The sequence below is a fragment of the Dipodomys spectabilis genome, unplaced genomic scaffold, assembly GCF_019054845.1.
Source record: "Dipodomys spectabilis isolate Male_0828 unplaced genomic scaffold, ASM1905484v1 ptg000215l, whole genome shotgun sequence".
NCBI classification, from domain to species: domain Eukaryota; kingdom Metazoa; phylum Chordata; class Mammalia; order Rodentia; family Heteromyidae; genus Dipodomys; species Dipodomys spectabilis.
Window position 1 is genome coordinate 8,352,357 of NW_024870892.1, and position 23,123 is coordinate 8,375,479.

Consider the following 23,123-nt stretch of genomic DNA (forward strand, 5'->3'; position numbering starts at 1 on the left):
GGTCAGACAAATAGCACTGCCCCAGCTGTACCCCGCCTTGGGTGTGTCTTCCACCTCAGCGGAGGCAAGCGCTGGGGCTCCAGTTCCTTTCTCAGGACTCAGTTACAGGACTGAAGGTGGCCAGAGGCTTTGGAGCAGGGAAGAGAGGGGCAAGGGGAGGGCAGGGTGGAGGGGAGGAGGGACAAAGGAGAGAAGGCGGGGCAGTGGCTTGGGAACCAGGGAGGTGGGGAAGAGAGAGGGGACAGACAAACAGCAGAGAGAGGAGGAAGGGAGAGGGGACAGACAGTAGAGAGAGGAGGAGGGAGAGGGAGAAGGGAGCAAGGGAGCCGAGGGCTGGGGTAGGGGATAGGGAGTGGAGGAACTGGAGGTAGAATAGGGTGGTGCCACTGGCTGCTGCTCCTGGAGCTGCTGCGGGGAACTGGGCAGTCAAGGTCACAAGGGTGGAGGAGGAAGAGAAGCTGCCGTGGGCTCTGCCCGGGCAGCTCTGCCCCAGGGATGCAGCCGCTCCCGCCACCGGTGCCTGGACCCCTGGCGCTGCTGGATACCACAGGTGAGTGGGGCTCTGGCGTCTTCTCAGGCCCCTGCAGGCTGAATGTGGGCTCAGGAAGGGGGTGCCAGAGACACTGAGGTGGGGTTCTTCCCAACTTTCTTGAGCTTGTCTTTGTGTTATTTTGTTCTGGCACAGACTACTCACCTGTCTGTCCATTATCCATCTACTATCTACCCCCCTCCATTCATTCTCTCCTGTCTGTCTGTCCCTCAGTCTCTGTCTGTCTCCGATTGTGTTGTCTGTCTTCCCTATTTCTCCTCTCATACTTTTATTATGAAGAGCAGACTGATGCTTGTAAATGGGCCAGCCCAAACAGCATAACTTGTCCAGCTCTGTTACCTTACCTTTCCAATCTCCAACATTTTCTGGGACATGTTTGTCTCAAAGAACCAGGTAGCTCCTTCCTTCTAGAAGGTGAAGAGGTGCTTAATGCAGTTCCAGGACGGTTGATTCCAGAACACCCCGTTCCCATCGGCACTCACGGAAACTCTCATTATTTGATTTCCCAAATCAGGCCTGGGAGAAAACAGGAAACAGGAAACCTGCTGCAGGCCCAGCTTCCAGTTGGCTTTGGTGCTCTACCAAGAGGTGGCCAGATTTTTCTTAAACAGCAGAGGACAGGGGACCCTTCAGAAAAGAAAAGATAAAGGTGCAGCCATTTTCCTTCAGAGGTGATGCTATGACAATCTTTATGGACTTTTGAAACGTATCTTTATAATCCAGATTGGCTATTGTGGTTAAATAATTAAGGAATCTGGCTTCCTTCCTAAAAGAAACCATCCCGGCTCTCCTTCTAAATGCTCCGGGGCCAAACTGATTCACAAGTGTTTTCATTACTTAATAAGTGTCTAATTATAACCGATGATTAATATTAGCTGGTTATTGTTATTATACAAGAAAGACTTGATGGTTTGAAAATAAGAAACTTCAAGCCTAAACACAATGCTGGGAGTAGGGCTTGTATTCAAGAGACTGGATTAGCATGGCTAAATGGAGCTGTGAGTATTTTATACCTCATGCTTCTTTGCTTAGTACCCAGGCAGGGCTATAGGTGAAACCCTGAAGGTTTTTCTTGCCCTGTCATACGTTATCTGGGTGTCACTCTGCCTCTGCAGCGGGTGGACCCACATGGTGTGTTTTGTGGCAGTGGGAGTCCGATCTTGACCCTCTAGTCTCAAGCGATCTGCCCAAGTCACCAGGACTCTCCCCTACTGTCCTTGCTCCTGGGAGATGACGCACACCCAGAGGTCTGGGCTGCCGAGGGAGCTGCTGATGTGGAGCCCTGCCCAGCCCTCCGCCTTTTCCTCCTGGCTCTATCCAGTGGAGAATGGGGTCCTTGCTCCTCCCAGTGGATGGGCAGGCGCGCCAGTGCCCGGGCTGGAGGAGGGCTGGGAGAGGGACCTGGAGAGCGGGGCAGTGGAGGGCAACCAGGTGGTGTGCTGAGGTTTTCTGGTGCACCTGAGCCAGATGAGACTCAGGGAGCCCTGCGCAGAGAGCTGAGCCGTGGCTGTCACTGCTTGGGCGGCAGAACTTTCTAGTGCTCTCTTGGAGAACCCCTGGTTGGTGGTTGCCTGGTCATTCCGAAGCTAGTACCAGCCCCGGGAGTGGAGGTTGCCCGTTTATAAAATGTGCATGGGAGCTGGGACTGGATTCTGAGCAGTCTCTGAGGCCAAGTTCTGTTCCATTTCTCCACTGGGAGCTTAGCATCTGCTCACTCTCACAGTGCCTACAGTGAGACTTACCGCAGGCCTGACTCAAACAATGAAAGTGAAGCCCAGAGCATGCTTCCTCCCATCACTGGTAGCAGAATCAAGGGTGGCAGGAGCAAGCACAGGGTTCAGTTCCATCATGTCTCTCTCAGGGAAACCCTTTCTCCTTCTAAAACCTAACCTGAGCACACCTCTGACACCCAGCAGCAGTTCCAAGGATGCCCCGCTTTCTTGTCTTGGGCTGTCTTCCTCTCTTCCTGCCGGCACCAGGTGCTGTGTTCACTGCAGGTACTATGGCTGGGGCCCTCTCTTTGGTCTCCCAGTCATGATGCTCTTGTGTCCTTTGCCTCTCTTAGCTGCTCCTCCCTGCTCCCACCAAGACTCCTGGCTTCCAGGCCTGCTCGACCTTGGAGCTCAGTACAGGCTGCGGAAGCAGCCTCCTGGTTCTGATTAGGTAGCAGTTTGGGGGGAAGTCAGACTTGGGAAAGAGGGGTGAGAGGGCATAGGAATGGATGGTTAATCATGGTTGATTATGGCTCATTGGGACAATGAACCTGCTCTTGAGAAATGAGTTGGACCATTTGTGATGTGTCTGGATCTCACCAGATCTACTTAGCATCACAAGAACGGGCCAGCAAGGAGCAGCATAGAGTCTACGCCTCCCAGGCCTGAGGACAGTCTACCAGGCAGACTTCGATTAGTTATTTTGGGCATAACTGATGTGCAGAGCACTTAATTAGGAAGATGAGAGAGACAAACTCTTCTGAGGACAAGAACATCTGTCTGATAACTTTGTTCAAATTCAGTTATAGACGTTCTTGCTCTTAAAACATCTAAATAGTTGAAAATACGAAAGTAGAAAGCTGAGGGGAAAAGCCGCTGCAGAGGAATGGTGGGAGAGAGGAACGGAGGAAGAGAGGAATGGCAGCTCTTGCAGGCATGAGCAGGGCTTCAATGGTGTCCGCAGGGTGCCAGAGAGCTGGAGAGGGGGGCCTTTGTGAGGGAGCCCCAAGCACTCTGGGAACGCTCCTGTGCCTCAGGGCCCTGGCCTATGTGATAACCCTGCGAATGTCTGGAGCCACCATTCACCAGCCTCCAAAATATAGAAGCGATGCATTGTAACTTCATATCAACCCTTCTTTCTGAGTCGCTACCTTCTAAAACTGGCACTGAGTAGGACTCCACCTAACAAGGGCTCTCTCTTTCCTTCCCTCTCTCCTCTCTTCTTATCACAGAGCTGAGTCTTGGCTTCAAACAAACAGCAAAAATTAACTGATAAGGGGAAAAGATTATAAAATATAAGTCTCAATTTAAGGAAAAAATGCTTTAAAAAAGCACTATGAGGGGCTGGGAAGGTGGCTCAGTGGTAGAGCGCTTGCCTTGCATGCATGAGGCCCTGGGTTTGATTCCCCAGCACCACATAAGCAAAAAGAAAAAAAAGCCGGAAGTGTCGCTGTGGCTCAAGTGGTAGAGCGCTAGCCTTGAGCTGAAGAGTTGAGGGACAGCGCCCAGGCCCATAGTTCAGGCCTCACGACCGGACCCCCCCCCAAAAAAAAAAGCACTATGAGCATATATATGTATATGTATATGTATATATATGTCTATTATTTTAGTAGTGGAATTACTATAAGCATCATTGTTTCCTTTGTATTTTTCTGTGCCTTAAAATATTCTACAAAAGTGGCTATTGCTTTTATGAAAAGAAAAAAAAAAGAATTGTTAGCATAAAATGCACATTTTCCTTTTCTTTATAACAATGTCATTATTACCTACATAGTCTTTTCTAGCCCCAGTTAGGGCTGGGTTTTTGTTTGCAGACCCGTGAGATACTGGGGAGAAGTTCTGAGGTGACTGAGGATCCAATGTGGAAAGGAGGCAGGAAGTGTCAGGCCGTGGGGGAGGATGAGCAGGCAGGGCCAGGGAGTTGGAGGAGGTCTGGAAATCATCTATTCAGGGCTGGCAGGTGCATAGCATGTGCATGCGGTGCCTTCCATGCCCTGGGAAGACACCACCAGCTGATGTCCACACTGCTCAGAGGCAAGCAGGCCTCCCTCACCTGGTGGGGACTGTCTGCACTGTCAGGGTAGGTGTGATGCGGCTGACCTGTGACTCACAGTGGGGTAGGCCTTGCCCAGGGTCAGGCAGCGGCCTGGTCATTGGGCACAGGGTCAGACAAACAGCCTGGACAGACGGTGGCTGTGGGGCGGGGGGGTGTCAGGGGATGTCAGGCACCCAATTCTCCCAGACTCCTGGGATCTGAGCGTTTCCACTTGCTCCTCCCTCCTTGCTAACAACTCTCTACCCATCTCTGCAGACGCTGCTGGGGATCTCACTCGTTCTCAGGAGCCACTGCCCTGCAGGTGGCCTGCCCTGAAGGGTGCCCAGACAGAGGAAGGGCAAGTGCGGGCTGGCTTTGGGGCTCTGCGGGTCCCAGGGGGCGGTGAGGGTTTGCGATGGCTGAGGGGCTTCCTGCCAGGGTCAGGGTCCCCCAGGACACTATGCCCCTGCCTCCCTGCTGGCTCCTCATCTCCACCCCACAGTCGACAGCCTCTGTCTCTCCTCCTTCCTCTCAGCTTGCACCCCTCTGATTTCCAAGTGAGCGAAGGGAATGAGAGAGTGCGGGAGTCAGAGTTCATCCAGGCTCAAGGTCTGCCTCTATCTCTTCTGCCCATTCCTCCTGCCCCAGGACAGTTCACCAGCCGCTTGGCTGCCACCTCCCAGGCTCACAGGATGGCTCCCCGTTGCCTCCTCACAGGTCCTTTCTTCCAGAATTCTCCCTGGCCTCTGGCCTTCTTAATCTTTCTCCATTGAATATGGCATCTCCTAGGCCCTACACCAAGCGCCTGTCTGTGTATGCGGGACTCCTCTCTCACAAACGCAAACTCCACAGGGTACTACTGATCTGGCTCAAGAAGGCCGCCTGTGTGTGGTAGATGCTCAGTTAAGTGTGTGTGGAGTGAAAGAAGGAATAACTAAGAAAAGCACTGGGATGTAGGCGTGTGCATGTGTGTGTGTTGTGTGTGTGTGGTGTTGTGTGTGTAGTGCATGTGTGGCATGAGTGTGGGGTGTGGAGGTTTGTGTGTGTGTGATGAGTGAGATCTTTGCGTGTGTTCATGAGTGACATTTATGAGTGATATTTGAGGAAGATCCTATGGCTGGGCTTGGTGGGCGCAAGGACCCTGTGGATGTTGGAAATAAACCTAATCTCTAGGGGAAAGACCCGCTTTGCACTGCAAATTGGAAGCTGATGGCCACATCCATATACAGAGCCTCGCAGACCACATCACAGACAGTGTGGTCTGGTCTGTGGGAACTTTCCTGACACCACACAGGTCCTGGGACCAGGGTCCAGGTGGCCTGAGACCAACAGAAGCCCTGGCTTGAGAGTGGGAGCTGGTAGTTTACTTGTTGGTGAGCAGACGGAGAGAGTGGTTAGCTCTCTCCCAAGGATCTGCAGGAGGGAAGAGGCTGTGCTTGGAGAGGCTGGCCCAACCTACTGCTCCTGGGAGAGTCACTCTTGCTGGGCAGGCTGTATAAAAAGGCTTTCAGGTTGGCTGAGTGGTGCTAAGCAATGACCCGCAGCTCCATGGAATTTGTGTCTGAGTTGTTGCTTCTCCTTGGTGTTGTAACCTTGACTTGCCCATTGGGCTTTGCTGATAGGATCACAGAAGTGTGACTCTAGCCACAAACCTTCTAGACCGTGGAGAGGTCTCAAGGTGCTGACACAATGGGGATTTTAGTGAGGTGCGCTCAAGCATGCAGGCTGCCCTCAAACGTGGACACGTGCACACACATGTACATGTTCATATGCATGCACACACACAGGCTCACATACATGCGTGCACACACAGGCTAATGCACAAAATGTTAATGGTCAGAGCTCTGGAGGAGGGAGCCACTCTGCTTCTTCCTCCTCTCTGTGAGATCCGACAGCCCAGCTGCCTGGGAGCTGAGTCCCCTGCAGTGCTGCAGCTCTGATTGGGAGGGCAGGTATGTCTGGAGCAAAGGGCTGCAGTGAAGAGTCCTGGGAGCTTCCTTCTTCCCCAGCCCACCCCGGAAGACAGGCTGAGGGGCGTAGGGATGGGCAAGTCTCTTTTCTTGTTTTTTACGTAAGTTGAGTTTACTTTGCTGCAGGTACCAGCCTATCCAGAGGCATGGCTGAGGTCCAGGGTGTCCAGAGGCTGAGATGCAGGCTGTCCAGAGGCTGAGGTCCAGGCTGTGCAGAGGCAGGGCTGAGGGTCCAGGGACTTCATTCTGTCAGCTGATGAAGTGTGGAGCTGGGTCCTCAGCAGTCTCTCTGCTCTGCTAGCCTCACATGAAGTTCCCATGCTCATGTTTCTCATGGTCCAACATGGCTGCTAGGCTCTCAGCATGTGCATCCCAGGCAGGAGCAGGATAAAGGGAGAAAAGCCAAGGAGCCTCTCTGCCTAAGGATATTCCTGGGAGATCCCACAGGCGCCGGTGGCCGAGCTGCTCCTGTGCAGAACTCATTCTCCCCATATATATAGCTGGGTCGGGTCATACCCAGCAGCCCCACCTCCCCCAGCTGACTGGAGAAGAGCGAGGGGCCCACAGGGTGGTCCCGGGGAAGAGCAAGGAACAGCTCCTTCCCAGTCACAGCCTCCTCTTGCAGGGCAGGCCAGTCCAGACAGGAGACTCCTTGGATGCTGATGGTTGGATGTGCCCAGGGGTTGGTCGGGAAGGAGGGTGGCTTGGGCAGTGGGTGCCCAGCCTGGCTGGGCCTGGGTCTTCTCTTTGGGGTGGAGCAGGGCTCTGTGCTGAGGTTGCAGACTTCAGAGTGACCAGAGCAGTTTCTGTGTTCACAGTGTTCTGGTGAACGCTGCAAGTCACGAGGATGAAGCCCCAGGAGAATCAGAGTTGTGGGGTGGGACAGGGCAGACAGGACAGGAGCTCTGCTGATCCTCTGGCCAGCCAGCCATACCTCTGCCACACCTTTGCTGTGGGCAGCAGGTGGGCAGGACAAATGCCCAGTGGAAAATCCCTGGGCAGAGGGAGGGAGGAGTGGCCTGGAGCTGAGGAGCAGACAGGGACCTCTTGGAGGTAGAGTCTAGTCCTGGGCAGTGACCCCCGGGGGCACAAGAGGCAGCCACAGGCTGCTCCCAGAGCAGGGAGAGGGAAGCATGGGAAGGGGCTGTCCGAGGGGCTTGGTAGGCATTGGCACCTGAGGGTTGGAAGAAGGATGTGGGGGCTGTGGCTCCTGGGACCTGAGCAGAGGGAAAGGCTTTCTAATCTGCTGGTACCGGGAAAAGCTACCCAATGGGGAATGCCTGGCTGTCAGTCCTCCTTTGGTCCTCCTCGCAGAAGGTTTCGCCAGGAGGAAGAAGATCTCCCTGTGGTTCCTGGGGTCTTTGCTGCTGGTGTCTGCCCTCATTCTGACCGTCGGCCTGGCCGCCAACACCAGGACAGAGAACGTGACTGTGGGGGGCTACTACCCAGGGATCATTGTAAGTCCTGGGCCAGGGAGGGCGGGTGGGGGCTCCACACGGGGTGATGAGCCTCACGCCTCGCACCTCGTGCTGCTCCACATCTCCACGGAGGTGATGAGCCACAGGCCTCATACCCCATGCTGCAAGTCCCCATTGGAATTACCGGGGTAATGTTCCCAAAGGGGTTTACATCCAGATTCCTGGAACTGGAGAATATGGTCAGCTGGGAGACAAAGGTGAAGGAACCCTAACACAGGGTTCAGGCAGCCATGTCATTCAGGCTCCCAGAAGTGGAGCAAGGAGAGGGCCAGAGACTCCACCAAGGTGCTCTTAGGGCATCTGTAGAGCAGACTGGGCTATCCTGTCCATCCTCCATCCCACTTCCCGGTCAGCAGGGCAAGGGGTCCAGGCACGCAGCACTGCTATGGGACTCTGTGTGTGAGATTCCATGTGTGGACTCCGTGTGGGACTCAGTGAGTGAGGTTCCATGTTTGGACTCCGTATGCAGGACTGTGTGTGTAAGGTTCCATGTGTGGGCCCCATGTGGGACTCAGTGAGTAAGGTTCCATGTGTGGGCCCCATGTGGGACTCTGTGCATGAGGTGTCATGTGTGGGCTCCATGTGCAGGACTCTGTGTGTGTGGTGCCATGTGTGGACTCTGTGTGGGGCTCCATGCATGAGGTGTCATGTGTGGGCCCCATGTGGAACTCTGTGCATGAGGTGTCATGTGTGGATTCCGTGTGTGGGACTCTGTGTGAGGTTCCATGTGTGGGCTCCGTGTGGGGCTCTGTGTGTGTGGTTCCATGTGTGGACTCTGTGTGGGACTCTGTGCATGAGGTTCCATGTGTGGACTCCATGTACAGGATTCTGTGTGTGAGGTTTCATGTGTGGGCTCTGTGTGCAGGACTCTGTGTATATGGGCTCCATGTGGGGCTCTGTGTGTGGGATTCCATGTGTGGACGTGTGTGTGAGAGGTTCCATGTGTGGGCTCCGTGTGCAGGACTGTCTGTGTGTGAGGTTCCATGTGTGGGCTCTGTGTGCAGGACTCTGTGTGTGAAGTTCCATGTGTGGGATCTGTATGTAGGGCTGTGTGTGTGAGAGAGGTTTCATGTGTGGGCTCTGTGTGCAGGACTCTGTGTATATGGGCTCCGTGTGGGGCTCTGTGTGTGGGATTCCATGTGTGGACGTGTGTGTGAGAGGTTCCATGTGTGGTCTCTATGTGCAGAACTCTGTGTGTGAAGTTCCATGTGTGGGCTCTGTATGCAGGGCTGTGTGTGTATGTGAGGTTCCATGTGTGGGCTCCGTGTGCAGGACTCTCTGTGTGTGGGCTCCGTGTGTGGGCTCCGTGTTCAGGGCTCTGTGTGTGAGGCTCCGTGTGTGGGCTCCGTGTTCAGGGCTCTGTGTGTGAGGTTCCGTGTGTGGGCTCCGTGTTCAGGGCTCTGTGTGTGAGGCTCCGTGTGTGGGCTGTGTGCAGGGCTCCATGTGTGGAGGAGGCATCCCTTCCTGAAGTGGGAGCACTGCGCCCTGGAATAGTGCTTTAGTGGCATCACTAAGCACTTCTCACTTTTCTTTTGTCTCAGCTGGGCTTCGGGGCTTTCCTGGGACTCACTGGCGTCAACCTAGTGGAGAACAGAAGACAAATGGTGAGAACATGAGCGTCTCTTCCGGGGGAGGGAGGGTGAAGTGGTGGTTCCTTGACCCAGGGCACTGTGACCACAGTTAGGGTCCCCGCTGTGGCCAGCACCCTAGGCCCCAGAGTGCCCAGTCCTGGACCCAGGTGGCTGAGTTAACAGCCCATCCGGCTGACAAAAGAGAAAAGGTAGGATGGAAAGAGCTGGGAGATCTTGGCTCCCACAGCAGATGGCAGACAGCAGATGCTACCATGGGCACTGGCCTTAGACCCTAGCAGTTCAGAGATGGCTGCCGGGGACTGGAGCAGCCACCAGGAGCCAGACACTCACAGAGCAGTTTCTCAGGAACTTTCCTGTTAACTTGGACTTACGATTTTTTGTTTTGGAGGGCAGGTTTTGTGCTTTTGTTAAATGTATCCTTCATTGTTTTATTCTTTTTGAAGCTGTTGTGGAAGGCATTGTTTACTTGGGTGTTTTTTGTTTTTATTGATCGATTGATTGATTGATAATTGATTGGTTGATTGTGCCAGTCCTGGAGCTTGACACAGAGCCTAGGCACTGCCCCTAAGCTTTTCTACTCAAAGCTAGTGCTCTACCACTTGAGCCACAGCTTTAGTTTTGTGTTTTGGTGGCTAATTGGAGATAGGAATCTCCAGGCTTTTCTGATCCAGCTGGCTTCGACAGGTGATCCTCAGTCCCAGCCTCCTGAGTAGCTAGGACTCCGGGCATGAGCCAGCCGGCTCCTGGCTTCGTAGTTACTTAGTTTTATTCATGGACTGTAAATTCAGCCTGTGTCATGCTGCCCTGCGGCCTCGTTTGTGGTTTCCTGTGGTGTTCTTGGGATTCTGTCTACAGGGTACTCACAGTTTCACCCCTTCCTGTCGAGTCTGGAGACAGAGCTCTCGTGCTTGCCTTGCAGGGGGGAGCACAGGGGCAGAGGTGATAGGAGTGGCCAGGACAGCAGGCCAGTTCAGGATGGACACAGGGTGGCCACCGGGTCCTCGGGTCCCCTGGTGGGCTGTGCGTGTGGCCCCTGTGTGACCCCCCCCCCCCAGTATCTCCCTAGGTACGTGTCTTCTAGCCTGAGCTCCAAGCAAAGGTCTCAGTATAGCACAACTCTGATATCAGCAGCTGAAACCTAGGCTGGCTGCACTGCCTGAGACCTGGGGAAAGGTGCTGCTCTGGACTTTGCAGTGTGTCGGGCGTGGCAGGAGAGAGCTGGGCATCTGGGCCCCAGTTCAGTGTAGTGCCGGGGAGCAGGTGTCTCTGAGCATGTGGATTTGGTAGACTGTTCAAGTTGTTTTGGAGTTACTGAGCAGCTGAGAAATGTAGCTATAGAGAGTAATGTCATCTCAGATGGCTCCAGGCACAGATGGACACTCTTCTTAATTTGTTTTTGCTTTAAAATTGCACCAGTGAAATGGACCCCAGGCCCATTGACCAGTGGGGTCCAGGTCAGCACCAGGCTGCCTGTCACTGAGCAGGTCCAGGAGTGGGGTCCAGATCAGCACAGAGCTGCCCGTCACCAAGCAGGGTCCAGGAGAGGGGTCCAGGTCAGCGCAGAGCTGCCTGTCACCAAGCAGGGTCCAGGAGTGGGGTCCAGATCAGCATAGAGCTGCCCATCACCAAGCAGGGTCCAGGAGTGGGGTCCAGGTCAGGGTGAGGCTGGTTTTTCATCCCCCACCCCCTTCCCTTCCAGGAGCTGCTGAGGTAAATCCAGACTCAGCACCATCTCCTGTGTGCATGTTTTGCTCTGTCCACTCTGAGGGGTGGAATCTAATCATTGGAAAAGGCCTCACCATTATCTCTGCTGTTATTGTGTTAGTCTCTGATGGAAGTACCGGCATTTCTCTACTGATGAATGCATTATTGCACTCCCCACCCAAACAGAAACATGAGTCTTCCATTTTTACTAATAGCTTACAAATCTAGCTGGTCGCACAAGGCCAGGGATGGAAAAATAGATTGTGAAGTCCTGATTTCCCTGCCCACTTACACCGACTCATGCTCACACACAGACATGTCTCCCAGAACCCTGCTGGAATGTGCCGTAAAATTCACTGATGCTGACTGACAGAGGCTCAGGCCTGTAACCCCAGCTACCAAGGAGATTGAGATCTACGGGTTATGGTTCAAAGTGAGCCTGGGCAGGAAAGTCTGTGAGATTCTAATCTCCTATTAACCACCAAAAAGCTGAAAGTGGAGCTGTGGTCCAAGTGGTTGAGCACTATCATTGAGCAAAAAGAAGCTCAGAGACAACACCTGGTCCCTAAGTTCAAGCTCCAGTACTTCCCTTCTGCCCCCTCCCCCACAAAAGTAAAATCCACTGATGTAGGACTACCGAGACTGTCAGAAATAGCTTACAGATGAGGATCACTTCCTGCAAGGGACCAGGCATTGGATGTGGAGGCTGAGAGGCTGCTTCTCCTCTTCCTTTTAGTGCTGGGAGCAGAGGGGTCTGGCTTGTCTTTTCCCCTTCTACCCAATGTCTCCACACCAGGTGATTTCCCAACCTCATGAGCAAGGTGGGCCCTCAACCTCCTATAAAGCTGGTGCCACCCAAAGGTCTTGGCCCGGCGAGACTGGTGTTCAAGCGGGGGGGGGGTGTCTCCTGGGATCTCAGGGGCTCAGTGCTGAGAGCACCTGCATGTCACCAGCGAGGACACTTGTCATGTCCAAGAGAAGGCTGGCACTTGAGGCGCTGCAGGCCAGTCCCACGCTCCTGAGGGGAGGGACAGGAGGTGATCGCCCACTCGCACTGTCCACAGCCCCTCCGAAGACCAGCCGTCCCAGCAGGAGTGGGGGCACCAGAGGTGCATCAGCCTCTCAGGCTTCATCTCCCGTCCACTTCTCCAGCACCTGACCATCCCCCATGTGAGGCCTGGAGAGAAGAAAAGTGCGTAGCAACTCTGTTCCCAGGAGACCCCAGTTCCCGGGGGAGCTGAGCACAGGAGTGAGGGTCTTGTTGGACAGTGAGGCAGGTGCACTCCACAGGGATACCAGGCAGATAAGCAGCTGAGCTGCAGTCCAGGGGTCCCGTGCGGCATGACATTTGGAAGACCACAGCAGGCTGGGCTTCACACCAGGCTGCCCCCACCAGGCTCTCTCCTTGGCGTGTCACCTTGTCCTCTTTCTACCCTCCCTGTGTGGTAGACAGTGTCACAGGTGACTGCCTCTGTATCTGATCTGAGTGGTTGCTTTGGAAAATGAATTCTCATGGCCATGTGCCTCAGGGCACTGTGTGCTGAATCTTCTCTGTGGATGAGAACCCTGCTTCCCTGTTCAAGGCAGGCCTGTGCCCGGCGTCTGTCCTGATACAGGGGTGGGGGTGGGCAGGCTACCTTCATCGCTGTTCTCTCTGGAACTGTAGACACACTTACCTGTTAGAAGGGGCTGCAAGCTCCTCCTTCCCAGTAGCCCTTTCTCCTTTTCAGTGTCTCCTGGTATCTGTATCTCCCTGTCTGCCTGTCTGTTCATCTCCATCTCTCTCTCTGTCTCTCTGTCTCCACTCTCTGTCTCTGTCTCTGTGTCTCTGTCTCTCTCTCCCTCTCCATCTCCCTTTCTTATTCTCTTTCTCCTTTTCTGTATATATCCAAGAATACCTGTATATCCAAGCATGAGGAATGGAAGTGGTTTATCTCATAAGGTATGTTCAGCACCAATGTGGAGATTTGGGGGAAGATTCATGTGAAGCTGCAGTGAGGAACATGGAGACGGAGCGAGGGATCTGTCTGGCCTGGGAGTTGGGGAAGTCCTGGTTGGGGTTGTTGCAGCCACCCCTGGCCATGATTCCAAGCAACAGTTTGAACGTGGTCAACAGATTTCCCAGGACAAGGGGCGCTGGGTGCCATGGCCCTGATCTGGGGCTGCACCTGTCCCCAGGTTCTTCTGTGCTGCTGTCAGTCCCTCCCTACCTCTACCCCACATGGAGACTGGATGGCACAGGATGGCACGTTTCTCCAGGCACTGCCACATGTCTTCTAGGACTGAGCACCGAACTCACACAGCCTGGAATGGAGAGAACAGTTACAGAGAAGGAGAGGGGCATGTGTGTGGTTTCAAAGGTGCTAACACATGGGAGAATCCATGATGTTTATACAGGAATTCCTTTTCCTGTTCCTTCCTTCTCTCTTTCCCTCTGTCCCTTTCTCCTAGAGTCTGGAGGGCCAGGCTTGTTAAGGGCTGAGTCGCAGGGACAGAGATGGAATGGTGGCAGGGTCGGGGGCAGTGTGGGGGGGGATCCTAGCACCAAGCTGGGACTTCTGGAAAGGTCTTCAGGTAAGGCTGAGGGTCCATACCCCTTTGCATTCTGCTTCTAGTTGGTGGCAGCCATCGTGTTCATCAGCTTTGGCGTGGTGGCTGCATTCTGCTGCGCGATAGTGGACGGAGTATTTGCTGCACGCCACATTGTGAGTACTTGGGGTTCAACATCAACATGAAAAATAGCACTGCACTCTAACGCTCCAATGCATGGAGCTGCTCTGCCACGTGTGTTTGCCAACGCTGTTCTTTCTCTCACTGTCTTGTTCCTGTAATCCAACTCGTCTGCTACCACACACACCGGGCACAAACACCTGCACACAGCCACATCCTCCCCTATGTGACCTAACATGATATGGGACTGATGGGGTGCAGGGATGCTGTGCCGGTATGTGTGTGTGTGGGGGGTGTGGGGGTGTGTGTGAGTGTGGGTGTGGGTGGGTGGGTGGAGAGAGAGAGACAGAGAGACAGAGAGACAGAGAGAGCAAGCACATGTGTGTACCTCTCCTAGACTTGCAAGTGCTGGGATGCCTGCCCTCCCTGGACAGGCATACAGACCTTGGTGGCCAGAGGATAAAGGCCGCTCCTTGCTGACAACCTGCCCTGAAGGGCACAGGCTATTTGTATCCTGTGCCCAATGCCATCCAACCCAGCAGAAAGCCTTTACCCTGTGTGGCCCAAGCAGTAGCAAGTGGTGCTGTCATGCTCATTTGGGAGCAGGGTGGAAGTTGTGTCTTGGAGCCCCAGATCCCAGCCTTACCCTGGGAGAAGAATGCTGGCCTTGGGATTGGTAGCTCGGCACTAGCTGCTTGCACTTACCTGTGGGGCTCAGCCCAGCTCTGGGGCTTGTTTCAGAAGTGGTCACGTGGACCAGCCTTCCACTCCTGTTGGGTTGGCTCTCCCCTGTCAGGGGAATGCCCAGGGTTTGGACCTAGTGTGACCGAGGGCCAGCAGCAGCAGTTGCCAAAGTCAGAGGCATGGTGTCCTTGTCCGTCTGTCCATCATTGTCACTTACCAAGCTCCTACCGGAACAATAGACCTTTGGGGACAGAATATGTGGCCACCACACCTGCCCAGGACTGTGTGACCAGAGAAGAGGGCCTCGATGGATCCTGGCATCCTCTGGCAGGCAGCAGCCCCACAGGTTTGTGGCCAGGCCACAGGTGGCCACAGAAGCAGCTCACCTTTGCGGGCTGTGGGCCCATGCAGACTTTCATGGCAAAGCCTCACCACATGGCTGGTCTCCAAGAACCAAGGTAGTCCTCTCTCTGGGTGACAATGGCTGCCCATCCCAGTGTCTCCAGGCAGCATGCTGGAAAGTTGGAAGCCATCTCTCAAGTCCCCATGCTGCAGGTGCTGGCCCTAGCTTCCTCCATCCTTGCATATTGCTCTCCCATCACTGCATGCCTGCCTGCGTCTCCTCCCACCACCCGTGGCTGCAGAAGAAACACTGCTGGTAGGCTGGTTGCCTACCTGTTGCTGACCCACCCCAACCAACTACCACACCCCAGCCGGTGCCAGAGTGAGCCATGAGAGACTGCTCTCACCACTGCCAGCATCACTTGTGGTTTTGGACTCATGTTAGGTCAGAAGTAACAGCGCTTTGAGAACGGAAGATGATGAAGCTAACACTAACAGATACTGGGGCCCCAACACATTTGCAGATCACACAGTTTTCTGGCATTTCTTACCTTCCATGCCTCTTGCTGTCTTTGCCGCAGTACGTATGAACACCTTGTCAGTTTATTGGCTTCATGTGTCCATTGGACATGTGGCTGCCTGACGGTTGGCACTATTTACTGAGTGTTGGAGACAGGTGGATGGATAGTGGAGTTTAGGCATGTGTGGTCAAATGGTGGGTTTGGGCTCTATGGATGGATAGATGAATGCATAGGTGGATGGTGGATGATGATAGATGATGGATGTATGTATGGATGGGTGGATGGATGAATGGATGGATGGATAGATGGGTAGATGGGTGGGTGGGTGAGTTGAGGGATGGATGGATGGTTGATGATGGATGATGACAGATGATGGATGGATAGATTATAGATGGATAATGATGGATGGATGGGTGGGTAGGTGGATGGATGAATGAATGGGTAGATGGATGGATGGATGATAGATGGATGATGATGGATGGATGGATGGATGATGGTGGATGAATAGGTGGGTGGAAGGATGGATGAATGGATATGTAGATGAATGGATGGATAATGATGGATGGATGATGATGGTTGGATGGATGATGATAGATGGATGGATGGGTGGATGATGGATGTTGATAGATGATGGATAGATGAATGAATGGGTGGATGGATGAATGGACGGATGGATGGGCAGATGGATGGGTGGGTGAATGGAGGGCTGGATGGATGATGGTGGATGATGATGGATGATGGATGGATATGTTATCGATGGATGATAAATGGATGAGTGGCCCCTCTCTGGTGGCTTCTCTTTGGTTCCCTATTCTCTATGTGAGGGTACAACTATTCTGCCTGTCAAACTGATAGATATTTGCCTCTGTCTTGCTTTAAGTCGATGGCAAATGTGTCTGAAATAGCCTCTGGTCTCTCCAGATTGAGAATGACCATTTTGTTCCATCTGTGTTTCTTTCTTTCTCTAGGAGCCAAGACCTCTCAGCACAGGAAGGTGCCAGTTCTATTCCAGTGGGACGGGGTACCTGTATGATGTCTATGAGACAGAGGTGAGCCTTTGCCCAGTGTGGTCCCCTGGGTTTTCTATTCCAATCAGTGTGTGTTTCAGTGTTAGCAGATCTTCACTGCAGATGGGGGACATGCATCGCTCCCCATGGTCTTCTGAGCTGGCTGTGACATTTCAATGCACTCCTATCTCCAGAATCACAGCTGCAGACTTGCTTCTTTGCTACACAATGTAGGAATTCATCTATCTAGTTTGTGTGGTCTCTCCAATTAACATTTTTACTGACTTAATTACTGCAATGGAACACTGGGATGATACATGTATACTGTCTCTTGGACAATGTACATATATACAAGCTTTCCTTGGGCCCAGCTGCAGAGGGATTTCACCTCTCCCTGGGTGAGATCAGGCATGATAAGTGCACCATGGAAGCTGACTAGGTGCAGGGGCTGGGGCCTCCCACACCACCATGGTTGGATTTGTCCATTTAACTAAAGCCAGGCTCTCAAATAGAGTCCCAATGATGGAGGGCTAGGGCTCGGAGGTACCCATTTCTGATTCCCTGACAGCTTGCTTTGGGGTCACCAGACCTACCGAGTTGTTAGTACTTTGTATATTCCAGAGAAAAGACCTCCATGTGTCCTGGGCTCAGGAGAGTTCTGACTCTTGCCTACCCCTGGTGGGGGGCAGCCCCAGCACCCCACTCACTGCTTTGGGGGGCAGCAGGCCCAGGTGTGGAGGGCCTCACACACTCCTGAAGAATGGGGACCAGGCTGTCACATGCTTGCCTGTACTTCTGCCCTAGGTCACCTGCTACTCCTTGAATGGCAGGTGCCAGCTGAAGGTGAGGAGCAACACATGCTACTGCTGTGACCTCTACGCCTGTGGGAGGTGAGCCCACCCCAGGGGATGCTGGAGGGTGCTCACAGAGTCTGTACACACACTCATGCACACTCATGCACACACACTCACACACACACACTTATGCCTCTACGTCTGTGGGAGGTGAGCCCACCCCAGGGGATGCTCAAGGGTGCTCGCAGGGTTTGCACACACACACTCACACACACACACACACACACACACACTCACATATACACACCTCTAAGCCTGCGGGAAGTGAGTCCACCCCAGGGGATGTTCAAGGGTGCTCACAGGGTCTGCACACTCACACACACATTCACAGTATGCTCAAACACACGTACACTCACACCTGTGAGAGGTGAGCCCACCCCAGGGGATGCTCAAGGGTGCTCGCAGGATTTGCACACACACACTCACACACACCTCTATGCCTGAGGGAAGTGAGTCCACCCCAGGGAATGCTCAAGGGTGCTTGCAGGGTCTGCACACACACACACTCACTCACATACACATGCTCTCTCTCTCTCACACACACACACACAGGCACACACAGGCACACCAGGCATCCACAGAGTGAGACCCAAACACAGCACCTGCCCTTAGCAAAGACCCTCCCCTCCAAGCCTGAACCCCGATGGTTACCATCGGATGCCTGTCCAGGAACTCTCTGTAAGTGAGAAAAGCTCAGTCACCACCCAGAAGCACGTGCCACTACTATTGGGGGGGGGCTTGGCTGGCAGGCGTCAGATGGTCACTGGGGGTCCTGGCTCCCTCCCAGGGCATGAGGCACTCCCAGTATTTAACCCAGACCATCATGGCATGCAGACATGAGTGCAAAAGACTGGCTGGTCCAGGGGCGTAAATACAACAGAGGCAACTCAGCCATCTGTCCTGCCTGCCCTCCGGGGCCCAGGGGCCGCCGTCTGGCTCCCAGTGTGCGGCTCATCAGCTCCCTTGGAAACAAGACCCAGGGGACCCTCCCGATCAGTGGCCCTCAGTGGGTGGAGATTTGTTTGCTTGTGACACTAACCTCTTCCCCTTCCTGTCCACTGTCGTCGTGGTCTTGCCAGCTGGCATGCAGTTAGTCCTATACACCCAGCAGCCTTCTGACCAGGCTCTGATACCTGTGACTGGGCAGGTACAGTGCCCTCACACATAGGTGGTCACCTGACCACGACTCAAATACACAAGGCAGTCATCTGACCAAGGCCCTGCCGTTCTGGGTGGGATCAGTGGACCCCTGCCACTGTGATGTCACGACTTCCCCTCCCCCCTGCAGCTCTGAGCACTCACCTGCCTACTATGAGTTTGTGGGAGTGCGTGGCTGCCAGGATGTGGTCCACCTGTACCGGCTGCTCTGGGTCTCCACTGCGCTGAACATTTTGGGCCTGTGCACAGGAATCCTCACCGCTGCTGTCCTGGGGGCATTCAAGGACATGGTGAGTGGCCTTCCCCAGAGTTCCCAGCCTCCTGGCCATTTAACCAGCAAAAAGCTGGGCTGGGGATATGGCCCAAGGGGCACCGGCCCAGGAAGTAAAAAGCACTGAGTTTAAACCCCAGTTCAGGTAAAAAAAGAAAAGATCAGTTGGATGATAAGCAGAGGCCAAGGCAGCTCCCCTTCCTGCCTCCCCCCCCTGCAGGCAGGCCCCAGCTGGGCTGGCCAAGGAGAGTTCTCCCTTGCCTGCCCGCTGTCCCAAGGGCTTTGGCCTTGGGATGTCTACAGCTGCAGGCTGCCAGTTGAGGCTGCTCTCTGCACCAGGCAGGAGCTCAGTAAAGGCGGGGGCCTGGCCCAGCCTTCATGATGAAGACACAGGACTCCCCAGGGGTGGGGCACAGGCTAGGGCACCACCACGGGTGAGTTTTAGGCCTAAGCTCTGACTCGTGCTCCCCTGCTGCCCTGCAGGTCCCTCTGTCCCAGCTGGCATACGGTCCGTCCCCCCCACCTCAGATCCTCTACAACCCTGCCCAGCAGATCCTGACCTATACCGGCTTCTGCCCGCCACCTTCCACTGTGCCAACCTGCTCTTCCTACCCTCTGCCTCTGCAGGTAGGCGTGTCAGAGGCTGAGAAGGCAGTGGCCACGGCGTCAGCAGCGGGGCAGGGGTGGGGATGCAGTGGAGTGGGGAGGGCTATGCACACAGCTCTTCTGGCTGGGCCAGGTATGTGGGTGGGGAGGGTTGGGGCCATGGGCATCCTGCCATGCTGAGACTACCCACCGCTCAGGGACCCGCTGTCCCAGGACTGCGCTTCCAGCCACGAACTGGCCCACAGTTCTGGCCCATGGTACTGAGGGTGCCACCAGCTGCCAGGTGCTGGACACCGTGAGCACACAAGGGGCACTGTGGGAAGCCCCATGAGCTATGCCAACAGGAGGGAGGTCTCAGGAAGGGAGCGTGACTATTGGGAGAAGAGGGGAGCAATGAGCCCTGGCTGTCCAGGGGGGAGGGGCCTCACAGACCGTCTGAGGGTCTGACACAGAGTAGTTGAGGGCCATGCCCAAGAGCTATGTGAGCACTGTAGCTCCACACCCACACCGGGGTGTACTGCACAGATACCAAGAACAGGAGCCCACATCTTCTACTCGTGCTGGGCAGAGCTCACTCACCAAGCACATGCCTCCACACATCCATTCCCACCCGACACAGGGTGCATGTCCTGTGGGTTGCAGGCCTTTGGGGTCTGGGGCCTGCCCTGCTCTGCGATACTCCCTCCCATGTGCTCCCTCCTCGCTGCCTTCGGGACCACGTGTCTGGCAGTGGAAGCTCCCTCCTAAGGAGCAGTCGGGTGCACCCTTCAGGGGACTGGCACTCCACCCCAGTGTGTGTGGGGTGTAGATGCATGGACAATTAGATCTGGGGTACCAGGCACATTGGATTAGGCTTCGTGTAATTGTTAATAAGAACATCAGCAGAGATGCCTGCTTCCACTAACCCAGAGACGGAAAGGAAGTCTTTTCAGTGATTTGTTGAAGCCATTAGCAGCCTTAAATGCTCCCTGATGGCAGGACGTGGGTGGCCATGGGAATTGCTTTGAGCAGTTAGAAGGAAAAGCTTAAAGGGCCCGTCCTGTCTCCAGTAGCCTGCCTGACGTAATGCTGTAAATGTCAGTGAGTCTTGCTGCTGGAGGATTCCTGTCCATTCCCCTGCCAGCGTGCTCTGTGGGCAGGGCCTGCCTCCCATTCAGTCTTGTCCACTGGTGATTGTCAGGGTTTATTGTGTGGCTCCTCATGGCTTTCTCCAGGATTCTGGGTAGTGGTTTACCATGTGGTTCTGGAGGGTTCACCTGTGGCCCCAAGTGGCCTACTCCAAGATTCTTAGTGTTTATCCTGATGGTTCATGAGGGTTTGCTCCATGGTACATGGTGGTTAACTGGCACATGGTAGGTTGCCTTGATGATTGGGGACCTGCGATGTGGTTTATAGGGTTAATTCCATGGCTCATGGTGGTTTCTTGGTGGCTTATGGTGTTTACAGAAAGGTCTGCTCTAAGGTTTTTGGTGGTTTATTCTGTGGTTCCTGGTGATTTAATCCTATGGTTTATGGTGGTTAATTCCATAGCTCATGAAGGGCTATCCGTGACTCGTGTGGTTTGCTCTACAGCTCATGGGTGATAGTTTACTCTACTTCATGGTGGTTAACTCCATGGTTATGATCATTAACTCTGTGGCACATGGTGATTTGCTCTGTGGTTCCTGGGGTTTGGGAGAGTTTACTCTGAGGCTGCGTGTTTACTCATTTTCAGTGAAGAACAGAGTGGATGGTGAGGGGAGGGCAGGGTTCCTAGCAAAGCTCAGAGAATGTTCTTGAAAGACTCATATGTCCACCATAGTCAGGAAGGTGCATGGGTTTTGTGGGGAGAGAAGCAGAAACAAACAGGTTGAGAGAGAGAGAAGAGGCAGAGTCCAGCTGCCGATTGGCAATCATCCTGAGCAAGGGTGATGTCCTCGGCTCCAGCTGCCCTCGTGAGCAAATTGCTTTCAGGATGGAGGTCCCTGCTTCCTGCAGGGAGAGGTCTCCAGAAAGGTGTGAACACTTAGGGGGCTGCTCTAGAACCCCAAGTCCAGATGGCACCACATTTGACAGCATACCTGGGAGTTCTGTTTAGAAGCTGAATTCGGTGTTATGTTATAGGAGGCCTTATTTAGTTAGCTAGTTATTCATCACCTATTTATTTTATTATTTTAGATTGATTTTAAATGATTGACTCTTAACTACAGAGGCAGTTTATCTTCCCTGTGAGGCAGGGTAGGCTAAAGACCAGGGAAAAGATGATGTTTGGCTCAAATTTGAGATGTCTCCAGGCAAACTCCTCCCCGCCTGGGGGGCCTCAGACTCTCCCCAGGCCTGTAATTGACTGGATAAGGTCCACTCATGGAAGAGACAGTGGCCAGTTTTAAATGGGCAAATGGCTGGTCAGCCATCACAGAATTAACCATCACACTTGTCTGGAAGTGTTTTCCCTTGAAACTTGAAGGATTGGGTGAGCACAAAAGACCTGGCTTCTGGCGATCTCTGACCTTCCCTGACAGAAGGTGGGCAGTGTTCCAAGGCTGCATGGACAGGGAGTGAGCAGCCTGAGGAGCTCTCTGGAGGAGCTGTGATGTTCCTCCTCCAGGATCTCCCGCTCACTGGATGAGCATGCCAGCGAGGCCCCCATGGGGTCAGCGGGGCGAGCTTGGCCTGGGCAGATGGGCTCCTGGGACTCAGGGAGGGCATCAGGCTGAGGCCAGCCTGTGGTCTGGCCGGTGTGCAGACAGCGCCCCTGCTAAGGACGCCTCTGTTTAATTGCAGCCCTCCGGCGCCCTGCCTGCCTCAGCCTCTGCCGGCCTCTCCTTGCCGGAGGATGTGTGGCCTCCCGGCCAAGGGCAGCCTCCCCACGCCACGCCGCTCTGCACACCAGCCTGCTTCCTCCCAGGGGAGAAGCCACCCCCCTACGCACCCTGACAGCAGTGGGAGAGGGAAGTCACTTGGTTTGCCAACATTAATTAATACTAATGAACAAAAAGAAAGAAGTCACCTCCAGCAGTCCTGCTTCTGCAGTCAGCCTCCTAGAGAAGCCAGAGAGCCCTCTGCAGAACCCTCCTTCTGTCCCTCGTGGGCACCTGGCAGGGCCAGCCATCCCTGAGCCCAGCCAGGCCCTGCTCTCCTCTGCATGTCCCAGTGTGACAGTCCTGCCTCGCAGTCACCAAACCCACTTCATTCCTACTGTCCCCTACCGGTGAGCAGTCATTAGGGTCTGGAGGAAATGCAGCTCAGCATCTCCCAGCACGAGGATCATTCTTTAAGGAAGAAAGTTGCAAGGGTACATATTCATATGTCTCCAAGAAGAGGCAGAGCCTCTCTCTTGATGCCCAGTCTTCCTGATATTTATCTGAATGAAAGCAAGCTTTGGTTAAAGTCTCTTCTAAAGACACACGAGCTCTGACTAGTGATGGCTACTTGTGGGACAGGCTATACCTAGCTGGCCAGAGGCCTCGTGCCTGAGTTGTGATGTGCCTATTAAGTCTGCTTTTCTGTTGTTCTTCCTGATGCTCACCGGTGGCCCTGTGGCCTGGAAGCTTCCTCCCGACAAGGAGCTTTCCTGGGCATCCAATTCTGCTCTGAGCACTGTGGGGGCGACCTGCTGGGTTGCACACTGAGAGCTCCCCATGCCCCACCTCTGCACACACCTGGAGAGATAGGCGGGAAGCAATCGCTCAGAGCCTGGCAGGGGGCCAGAGAAGGGCATGGGAGGCCCCCCAACTGCCAAGGACAGATCCCAGAGACCCAGGGCCCTCCCCAGCTCTGTGGCTGGGAGGAGAGGAGGAGAGGAGAGCCACAGGCAGTCCACAGTGTCCCTACCCCTCAGCCCAGCTCGCCTCCTCTACCTTCACTGTCATTGAGAACTGCAGAGCAGCTCTGGCCCTCACAGCTCTCATTTTGGTGTCTTTCTATAATAAAGGTGTCCGCTTTCCTGATGACCTTCCTGTGGTAAGCCTCTTCCTTGGCCCAGCTATG

The 23,123-nt window shown here is 54.3% G+C and overlaps 1 protein-coding gene across 2 annotated transcripts; it reads left to right on the forward strand.

Annotated features, from left to right (window-relative positions):
• The first annotated feature begins 274 nt into the window (after positions 1 to 274).
• Tmem255b (transmembrane protein 255B) lies at positions 275 to 23,069 on the forward strand. Of its 2 annotated transcripts, XM_042697171.1 has the most exons (11): positions 275 to 285; positions 359 to 550; positions 1,065 to 1,199; positions 7,582 to 7,724; positions 9,287 to 9,349; positions 13,657 to 13,746; positions 16,227 to 16,307; positions 17,070 to 17,155; positions 18,408 to 18,567; positions 19,032 to 19,175; positions 21,918 to 23,069. In XM_042697171.1, exons 2-11 carry the CDS (start codon positions 496 to 498, stop codon positions 22,068 to 22,070), a joined length of 1,110 nt encoding a protein of 369 aa, XP_042553105.1. In that variant the 5' UTR covers positions 275 to 285; positions 359 to 495; the 3' UTR covers positions 22,071 to 23,069. The 2 variants fall into 2 exon arrangements, with proteins under 2 accessions (XP_042553105.1, XP_042553106.1); XM_042697172.1 differs by lacking the exon at positions 1,065 to 1,199.
• The last annotated feature ends 54 nt before the right edge of the window (positions 23,070 to 23,123 follow it).

Coding starts and splice junctions, on each gene's coding strand:
- Tmem255b (XM_042697171.1), top strand. CDS start 496: ATGCAGCCGCTCCCGCCACCGGTGCCTGGACCCCTGGCGCTGCTGGAT. Junction 17,156..18,407: donor GACCTCTACGCCTGTGGGAG/GTGAGCCCACCC, acceptor TCCCCCCTGCAG/CTCTGAGCACTCACCTGCCT. Junction 19,176..21,917: donor CCTACCCTCTGCCTCTGCAG/GTAGGCGTGTCA, acceptor GTTTAATTGCAG/CCCTCCGGCGCCCTGCCTGC.